The sequence below is a fragment of the Mytilus edulis genome, chromosome 12 (genome assembly GCF_963676685.1).
Source record: "Mytilus edulis chromosome 12, xbMytEdul2.2, whole genome shotgun sequence".
Lineage (NCBI taxonomy): Eukaryota > Metazoa > Mollusca > Bivalvia > Mytilida > Mytilidae > Mytilus > Mytilus edulis.
Window position 1 is genome coordinate 38,862,070 of NC_092355.1, and position 10,557 is coordinate 38,872,626.

The following is a 10,557-nucleotide window of genomic DNA, read 5'->3' on the forward strand; positions in this document are numbered from 1 at the left end:
TTACACACAATTCTATATGCAATGAACTCACGGTCTTATGTTATACCTGCATTTTATATTCAACTTGTCAAGATTAAGGCAAAATTGGTGATCAGTACAAGTTACGTGATTCAGAAAAAAAAGAAGAAAAAGTCGCTTTTATTATGGAATCAATTCAACTGCTGAACCTCACTTGGAAACCCAAAACTAAACATGCTAAATGCAAACGTTTTAAAGCTCATAAAATAAGATACGAAAAACTTGGATGTCAACAAACAGTTACAAAGAATCAAATATATTTATTATCAGAACTACAGTAGTTATGATAAAGCTATCAAACAAATGAGCTCTACGAGAAGACATTGAGAAAACAATTTCCGAGCAGCGCACTAGACAAATTGTGAAATAACTTTGAAAGTTCAAGACCGTACACTTGAAAATCTAGAACATTCGTTGAGTTGACTCATATGAATACATTGTAGTAAAAGACTATAACATATGTCTTTACTAAGTGTATTGGTGTCAAAGGGAAATGGTTGAACCTTACTATCATATCGAAAATGACATGTATATAAAGTACGAATGGAATTACAAAGAACACAGTTGAGTTGTTCCGTCAAATTGAACACGACAAAGATGCTTAATCAATTACTGTAAAAAAATTAGAATATAGTAAACTGTTTTCAAAATGTAGATTTTCAAATGTACAGTTGAACGCTAAAAGCTAAAGTTGGTCGAGCATATGCCATACAGAATTTTTTTCGCAATGGTTCCTCTCAGTCTAATGTATATATCTGATTTCCTGTAACTGTTTAACTATCTTTAAATTTTCAATCCTTTTCATAACATGTTATATATGTAAAGGTAATTATTGCATACTATCAATGTCTCATTTGTTTAAACAGTAAAGGATTTCGCTTTTCCACCAATCATTTAAAGGTAAATAAATCAAAACAACACAATTTGCTTAATTGAATAAATTCCATGTATTATATAGTGAACAAAGGATAATACAATTAACATATACATTTTTTTAAATTCAAGAATAGATAAGAAGTAATCATACTTATTCCCGTTGTTTTCTAATTGAGTATATGTTCATATCACAAGCTGCGAGTAGGGTTATATGTGTCTCATGTTTTTAAAATCTTGATTTATTCTCTGCATAACTTTGATTTTATTGAATATACATTGTTTTTAGAAAGGCCACCTCGATGTTATGCATTTCAAAGAATATTGTAGAATCTTTTAAGACAAGAATACCTAAACAAAATATGAAAGTTGAAAGTCAAGTCTCTTTGAAAATGCATTTGACGTATTTTTAATCGCTTAATGTCGTGACTAAGTTTAAACACATTACATAAGAAAAATGCTTCAATGGCAATGATCAATCAATCAATCATTGTGATATACTATTTTATAGCCTTATCGTGACCAAGAATTTGACAAACTAACTGTACTGGAATTGATTCAAATGAAAATGTGTGTAAATTACACCAATAAGACAACAATCCAACTACAGACATTTAATACCTTCATTTAACAACCAGGATCCGTATGCATAAAACTACTTAAGTTAAGATTTGTTCCAAACGGACAAATTCTACATATATCACGATAAATTAGTACTTCGATTGAATTTATTAACTTCAGTGTTTTATATATGTATACGGATAATGACTCTATACATTTATCGGAATCACGCCAGTGGTCATCAGTGGTCACAGTTCATTTGTTTCGATGTATATATATATATATGTAGTATTTTTCGAAGTACCGTTGGTGCATTAAGTGTTGTTGTTATCAAATTTCGTAAATTGAGGACAAATGTTATTGTTTTGGGTGTCTGATTTCGAGGTTAATACAAAGTAGAATCACAAAAAATAAATTAAAAAAACGAACTACGAGGAAAATTCAAAACGGAAAGTCCCTACTTACATTGCAAAATGATGAGCTCAAACACATCAAACGAATGGATAACAACTGTCATCTCCCTTACTTTTGTAAAGATATTTTCTTAATATGTAGTGGATTAACCATAGTTTTATAGCTTGCATTGATAACGATGTGTGAACAAAAAACAACATACATAATAGATACAAATGTCAAATATAGCAGTGCAGCAGTAAGCATTGTGTTATTCATTTTATAATCTAAATCACTATGAAAAAAACAAAATATGTATAAAACAAAACACAAAACGGGATATAGACAAAACATATACAATGTATTATCAAAAATAAAAGACAAGAAAAGTCGCCATATAGAGCTACCAGAAAAGTATACTTCATTTAACATTTAAAAAAATGGTTTATAGCAAAGATAACTACGAAAACTTGAACCCCACGAGTAATACTTAAGTTTCAGTTATATGGTTTCAATTTAAATTTTGATCTTTCCAATTATTCGTTACTTGAATTTACATCATACATCTAACTGCAATCTTTATGTTCAGATCTAAACTGCTACCTCCTAACAAAAAAAGTATTTTACTGAAATTGTTATTTTTTATTTACCAACAAACGTTTATTTACCATAAACAGATAAGGAAATCGTTTTCTGTGAAGGTAAAGGCGTGACCTGTCAACTACCAAAGGAAAATTGTTTTGTTGCAAAGATTTACTGAAGTGCCTTGTATTTTCTGGACGCCTCTTTGCAACGTTTGAAACTTTTCTCCGTAAAAAATGTTCATGCAGGATTTTTGCAGCTCTACGCATTGATTTGATCAATTCAAGTCTATTTTTAGAATCAGTTAGTCTTCGTCGCTGATCTGTTAATAACAATGATAACTTGTCTTTCTTCAAACGTCCGCGTCCTTTTCTTAACATAACCGGAAATTTGATTGGAATTCTTTGACGGTTTTGATTTGAAGAAGCCCCTAAAGTCGATTTCGTCCGACCATTTATCCTTATATCGTTAAAGAAATTATTTTGTTTTAAAATCACATTGTCATCATCATCATATATCCGTCTCAAATGCTTAGTTTGTTTTTTGACCTCTTGAAATATGTTTAAACCATTGTTGTTCTTTATATTTGTGTTCAGGCTTGGTGTTTTTTCCAGCGGAGCTGTATTTCCTTGAAAACGATTGACTTTTTGTATATGAGAAGATCCTTCATTTTTTGAATCTGTTGAAAGTAGTCCGTTCTTTTTGGTTGATTTTAAAAACTTTTTACGCTCATCGAGATCGTCGTGAAAATTTCTGTCTTTCTTTAAATCCAATGAACTTTCAGGTAAACCTTTAGATAAAAAGCCAAACAACCCACTGTTCATTTTGGGATTATTTGATGAATGTTTATTAATTACTTTCTTCGAATCATATTGATTTTTTGGCATAAAAATCTTTTTCTCGATGGGAGATCCTGAGTCATAGAAATAAGCCTCCTCATCACTATGTTTGTTAAAAATAGAAATGGGTTCTATATTATCAGCGGAAGTTGACGGTGTTGTGAATCTTGAAAACATCCGACTTTGGATTACATCAGACTGTTTACCATCAGTTCCAGTGTATTTTATTCGAGAAATATTGTCATTATCATGGGTTTCCCCGTTCATAAAATTGCTCTTCACAATATCAGCACTTCCTAATGTACGACCATTGATAGGATCAGTAATAGTATTTAATTGTTTCATTCTTTGATCCTTTTGTTTAATATCATGAATAGGAAAAGAAGACAGAATTTTATAATTCAAATTGTTATCATTTTGAAAAAATAGTTCGCCATCTATCCCTTTTGCAATGTTTATTGTCGGAGATTTTGATGGTTGTGACCAAAACGAATTATGTTTTCTTTCTAACGGATTAACTGGAATCCCATGTTTAATTGGAACGAAGTGTGTTTGTTGTGAATCACCAACAAAACTGAAAGGCATAGATCTGATAGGCGTTCTAGCACCCTTTATTTTGCTTTTGTCATTCACTGAGAGTTTCCAATGCACAACAGGTTTCCATGTTGTACTTGGAAGAGTTGTAGAAGATGTCTTAAACACTGATTTGAAATCTGGCGATCTAAAAGAAGAGATGATCATATTATTTGGTTTTATCAGTCCACTGAAAGAATTCGGTGCCTTTCTATTAACAAGGGTTCCAATTAATTCATTTCGCATCTTATCCGCATATGTCTCAGTGTACAATTTATTAGACATTAAATGGTGTCCAATTAAATCAAGCCTAATCGGATATCTGGAATCTATGTTATTTTTCATTGTCTGCCTGTTCAGTTTGTCAGTGGTTTGTGAATTGACATTATCAGAGTCATGTGACCTCATTTTGTAATTGTTCAATGCTTTATTTGTTTTATCGGGTATATTTGTAGATCTTTCCGTCACGTGATTCGTATTTTTCAACAAATATTTCTCATCTTTTGAAATCGCTTGTGAATTAGGAAATTTTAGTTTTGTTCCTTGACTATAAACAATTTCTGTCTGCAATGATTGATTATTGACGGTTTTATTTCTTTTACTGGTAGTTCGATCATTCTGAAATTTGTTATAATCTGGATAAGCCTGTCGTGTAACAGATAAATAATCATTTCTCTTTAAGTTCGCCTTTTTGGCAAATCTATCTGCATGGGTTTGCTTATTTTGCTGATACCATCTTGATTCAAAACTATTAAATACGATAGGTGGAAGTTGTTTCTGTCTAAAGGGTCTTATTTCATCGTCATCATTACCACGATTAATCTTTGCTGTTTTAATATAATCATCATTGCTTTCCCCTAACAGTGGAGTCTCTATATATTTATGACGTTTGTCATCTAATAAATAAAGTCTCCTTTTTAAAACATCAAATTTATCATCGTCGTCTTGCTCTTCATGATTTGATAAGGCATTGTAAGTATATGAGGGATGTACGTCCAGAGGGTTTCTCATTGGCGTTTTTAATTTCATCGATAAGTATACAGGATTTTGCGTAACCTTTGGCGTGTATTTTCTGTCACCACCTTGGGAATGCTTTTCGTTAACAGGCCTTTGTCTGGACTTTGATAACGGCAATGGTAGTTTTCTAAATTCGTCATTTCTCTGTTTATGAAATGTATTTAGAACTCTTCTATCTAGACCTTGCAAACTGTTGTATTTTCCTCCATTGTCGGCGCCTCGTGCGGTATAATGACAAGATCTACATTTACTGTAAATATTTTGAAAAACCTAAATTAAAAAAAAAATCACATTTTAAAATATGATTTACAGGAAGTGATATTATTATAGTTACTGATATCAGACAATATATAGTTATTTAACATACATATTTATCTAGAAGTTGGCTGGTGGCAATTGGTTTTCATACTGTCATTGCTATATCGATATTATACTATGAACTATATGCCTGTTTGCTTCTTTTGTGTTTTTGGCATTTTTACCCCATTATGTCTGTTTGTTTTGTTCACACTTGGTTGTTAATATTATGGATTTTTTTGCGACTGTCATACAAGTGACAGGTTATGCTAGCTAAAAAACCTAAAGAAAATACCTGTACCAAGTCAGGAATATGCCAGTTGTAATCCGTTCGCATAATTTGTTTTAGCTTTTGAATGTGCCATTTGATTAAGGACTTTCTGGGTTTTTTTCTTGGGGTTCGGTATTTTTGTTATTTTACTTGTACTTGCTAAATGTTTTTTAAGTCCTGTTATCCTTAACAGTATATTGAGGAAGTATATTGTTGTCAACATTTACTAGTCATAAGTGTCGGAATTTCCCTTCTGTTTTATTAAAACTATTTTTTATCGATTACTGAATACAAATTTTTTTTAGCAGTAATTACAAGTAACAAATGTATTTCATAATAACAATAAAAAACTGTATATAATTCTGAATTGTCAAAACCAGATTTCAAATTTGTTTGAATAAATTGAGTTTCATATAAAATATTAAGGGAATCTGGGTGAGGTGAGACAGTGTTAACACAAGACCGTATCATTTACACAATGTAGTACTTCTGAAGTTCTGTTTGTTTAAAAATCTTAAAAAAATGTACATATATTCTTTATTATCATAATCTACCATCGAACGAACTATACGATTTAAATGTTAAAGACAGATAGAATACCACAGAGAACGAAATTTCTCTCTCTCTATATATATATATACCGACGATTTTGCCGAAAAGTTGGCATAAATAAATACCCCAATGTCCAGTTTTTGTCGTTTATTGTTGTGGTTCATGCGTGTTTCTCGTGGCTCATTTCTATATAGATTATACTGCTGGTTTTCATGTTTGAATAAATGTGAACTAGCCATTTTGAGGGCCCTTTATCATGTGCATAGCTTGTTCGGTGTGAGCTAAGGGTGACAGATCAGGTCTTAACACTTGCCGCCACTGATCACGACTTTAGAATTTCATTTCAAATGACTTTATGAATAGCTACAGATGCTCACGTTATGTCTTTCGTTTTTATAGACTCAATTCGGATAGTGGTTAAACATATGACTCACAGCAGCAAGACCAAGAAGTCCTCCATTTTAAATTCGATTGCACTCTTTCATAATATCCACTTAGTCATTATTAATATGTTTTTGAAAGAGTATAATTGGTGCGGAAGCAATTAATAAATTGAAATGCACTGTCAGTTATTTAAAACTGTCTCTTTCTGTAACTGATACCACTCAGTGCACCAACAATGGACTTTTATTCATACTTTGACCTATAATGGTTTACTTTAACAAATTCTGACTTGGATTGAGAGTTGTCTTATTGGCATTCATACCACATCTTCTTATAACTATTTGACGAGAAAAAAAAATATTTATTGACATGCATTATGTACTTAAACGAATCAGTATAAAAATGAGGATGCTGTAAATTTTACTCCTTAAAATGTATTCCATATTATTTACTTTTCAATTCCATCTTTATAATTCTGATTTGTGTTGCTGATATTTGCGTTTACTGTGATAACCATGGTAACAGAATAATTGAAACCTTCTTCATAGATTATACAATGTATAAATTTGATTTAAAGCACAGTTTAAATTATCAAGAAATAAGATTGTTTCAATTTCAAATATATATTTTATTTTTCAGAAATGAAGAATCATAAAGACAAAAGAAACTAAAAATATATTTAGGCAAGTGAAATAACATTTTGTTATACTTTATTCCATTATCGTGGACATATTTATATACATTAAAGCATATAAATTATAGTAACAAAGCATGAAAAATCTGATATTATAATATGTATAACAAAATTATGCCTTTACTGACATTCATATATGACAATTATGCTTTTTAGTAAAGAGTCAATTTTTGCAAAAATGTTTGTACCAAGTCAGGAATAAAGCGGTTATTTTTCACTGTGTTCTGTTGTTGCAAGCGTTATATTTTGTCAGTTTTTTTATGGAATAAAATTGAGAATGGAAATGGGGAATGTGTCAAAGAGACAACAACCCGCCCAAATAAAAAACAACAGCAGAGGGTCACCAACAGGTCTTCAATGTAGCGAGAAATTCCCGCACCCGGAGGCGTCCTTCAGCTGGCCCCATAACAAATATATACTAGTCCAGTGATAATGAACGCCATACTAATTTCCAAATTGTACACAAGAAACTAAAATTCAAATAATACAAGACTAACAAAGGCCAGAGGCTCCTGACTTGGGACAGGCGCAAAAATGCGGCTGGGTTAAACATGTTTGTGAGATCTCAACCCTCCCCCTATACCTCTAACCAATGTAGTAAAGTAAACGCATAACAATACGCACATTAAAATTCAGTTCAAGAGAAATCCGAGTCTGATGTCAGAAGATGTAACCAAAGAAAATAAACAAAATGACAATAATACATAAATAACAACAGACTACTAGCAGTTAACTGACATGCCAGCTCCAGACTTCAACTAAACTGACTGAAAGATTATGATTTCATCATATGAACATCAGGCACAATCCTTCCCGTTAGGGGTTTAGTATCATACCATCATAACATATATGAGAAGAACATAACCCGTGTCATGCCAACAACTGTTTTTAGAATAAATGTGTTTAGTTCCGATGCAAAGACCTTATCAGTGACTCAATATTAACGCCAAAATATGCAATCTTTAATGACTTGACAACAGTATCGTAATTATATCCCTTCTTAATAAGTCTATTCAAAGGTTTTGTAAGTTTCTGAGGTGAATACTGACACCTTTGTGCTTTATAAAGAATATTACCATAAAAAATTGGATGTGAAATACCTGAACGTATTAAAAGTCTGCATGTTGAGCTATATTTACGAATAATGTCTTTATACCGATGATAAAATTTAGTAAATGTTTTGACTAGTTTGTGATATCGAAAACCCTGGTGTAATAATTTTTCAGTAATACATAAATTTCTCTCGTTAAAATCTAAAACATTGTTACATACACGAGCGAATCGTACAAGTTGAGATATATAAACACCGTAAGATGATGACAAGGGAACCTATTTAAATTTGTCTTTAAATTCAGTATTTTTTGTAATACTTCTGGGGTATTTATGTTTGCATTGTGTGATACACAACATGTCGAAAGGAAGTAAAATATAAGGCAGATACATGTAGTAGATATGATGGAATGAAGATAACATTTTTTAATCAGTAATGCGTTTGCAATGGTCATACTCAGTGATGTTTTCACAGCATTCTTGTGGAACGGAATCAATATAATATTCGTTTTTCAAAAGGTTCTTGTATGTCTAATATGAATGGCTAAAATATATTTTTATGTTTACGCATAACTTCTGACGTATTCCCTTATTTGTGCAATATCGCGCAATCAATAATGGCACACATTCATTAAAGAATAATTATAGAACGATATGGCCACATTTTCATCCTATGTTTAATTATCAACGATTTGGAATGTATGTCCATAAAATGTTCAATTGTTTTAACTACACGGAGTATGTTTTATTATAATTTGTCGAAATAGAATTATGATTTACACTCATAGAACGTCTATATAAGTCTTTTTAATTAGGTGGTAATATGTAAGAGCAAACGCAAACAGATTGATTAATATTTACTTGACCTCCAGAGGCAAATATTTACGAACTTTGCGGACCAATAAACAAAATATACCAAAAATTAAAGTAGTTGCTGCAAAGTAGGATACCCAGGATAGAAGGAAAAGTGCTTTATGTTAAGGAATCAGTTTTTCTCAAGAATAAACATTTTAAAGACTATAACAATAATCAGTAATTTAGAATATTGAGTAATTTTGTTTCTATCTAAGAATCAGAATTGACGAAAACCTGAATAGGGGAATGTTTTATTAATGAATTGATAACAAGAAAAATTGACTCTTTCAACAAACACATCGTTGACACCAGGCGATATTCTGTAGGGCTCCATATACAGAAATTTGTTTCAGAAAAATTGTAACGGGTTTTAAGACAAATCAGAAGAAAAGGAGAAAATACTCTATTTGCGTTCCAACAGTAAACTAACTGATTATTAGTAAACGGCTTTTTCTTAGATGATTTTTGGTAGGTAATGAAATTTTTTTAAACACAAGACATCGATTGTAATCCAGATGTTTGTTGTTTGTTATTATTTATGAAAATAAATAGAGTTATACATCTTTATGAAAAATAATTCAATAAAACATGATTATCAAATAAAAAAGAAGAAAATTTCTTCAAACTTGCATTTGTATAAAAGTCTGTTAAGTTTACATAAAAAAAAAATTGGCGATCATACCACATCTTCATAATGTTATGAAATAGACTAACTAGCATACTGGTTTAATGCAAAACAATATGAAAATCTCAATAGAAAGTATGTAGGTTGCATAAAATCTAAATAATACTGGTTTTGACAAATATTATAAAATATAAACTTACTTTTTTACTTCGATATTCTGCTGTTTGTTGGTCTATGCTTTCAGCAGCATTATGAGCATTCAACCAAGATAACTTTCTAGGTGTGATACGAATATTTTCCAAATATGCATTACAAACAACTATATTCCAAAGTAATATTGTAAGCAACATCTCTTACAAAAATTCCAAGCAATGAAATATCCACTTCTTAGCATATCAAAGTTGTTTTTTACAAAACCGTAATTTTTAAATATTAATTAAAAATAGTTTATAATTTGTTGTTCCTGAATCATTGATAAGTGTATTGACTAGCTGACATGAGTGAGGTTACAGAGGGGTGTTCGGACAAAATCGTTCTGCGTTCAAGTTAACTTTGTTGATTGAGTGAAATAGACATGTTTGTTTAAATGGTGTTGTTGTTAAACGAATAATGCACTTGCAATAAACTATTAAAGATGTCACACCTCCACAGGTTTTTTTTAAACGTCAGTTCAAAATAATTTATACCCAAAAAAATATATTCATTAAAGAAAGGTCCCTTATAACCAAACGTCATCTCTATTTAAAAATTATAGCAATCAATTTTACTAATACACAAATTTGTCAATCAAATAATTTATGGTATGCCATTTTGTTATATATAAAAATGTCATGAGGACAATAAACCATCATTAGAACAAAAGCTTTCATAATAATTAATATTTATTCAGTGACATTGTCATTTTCGGGTAATTAAAAAGTCTAGTGTTTTGTATTTTTTTTTTTGCAATACAATACAAGGGAGTTAAATCATG

General features: G+C 30.8%; 1 protein-coding gene across 1 annotated transcript; it reads right to left on the bottom strand.

Moving 5' to 3' along the window:
• Positions 1-1,002: 1,002 nt before the first annotated feature.
• LOC139498417 (uncharacterized) lies at positions 1,003-10,159 on the bottom strand. Its single transcript, XM_071286798.1, has 2 exons — positions 9,785-10,159; positions 1,003-5,126 (listed from the first exon to the last, which is right to left on the bottom strand). Exons 1-2 carry the CDS (start codon positions 9,932-9,934, stop codon positions 2,481-2,483), a joined length of 2,796 nt encoding a protein of 931 aa, XP_071142899.1. The 5' UTR covers positions 9,935-10,159; the 3' UTR covers positions 1,003-2,480.
• Between the last annotated feature and the right edge of the window lie 398 nt (positions 10,160-10,557).

What these genes read in the sequence shown, in the direction of transcription:
- LOC139498417 (XM_071286798.1), bottom strand. Translation starts at nt 9,934, where the DNA reads ATGTTGCTTACAATATTACTTTGGAATATAGTTGTTTGTAATGCATAT. An exon ending in CAGAATATCGAAGTAAAAAA is followed by an intron (nt 5,127 to 9,784) that starts GTAAGTTTATAT and finishes TTTTTAATTTAG; the next exon opens with GTTTTTCAAAATATTTACAG.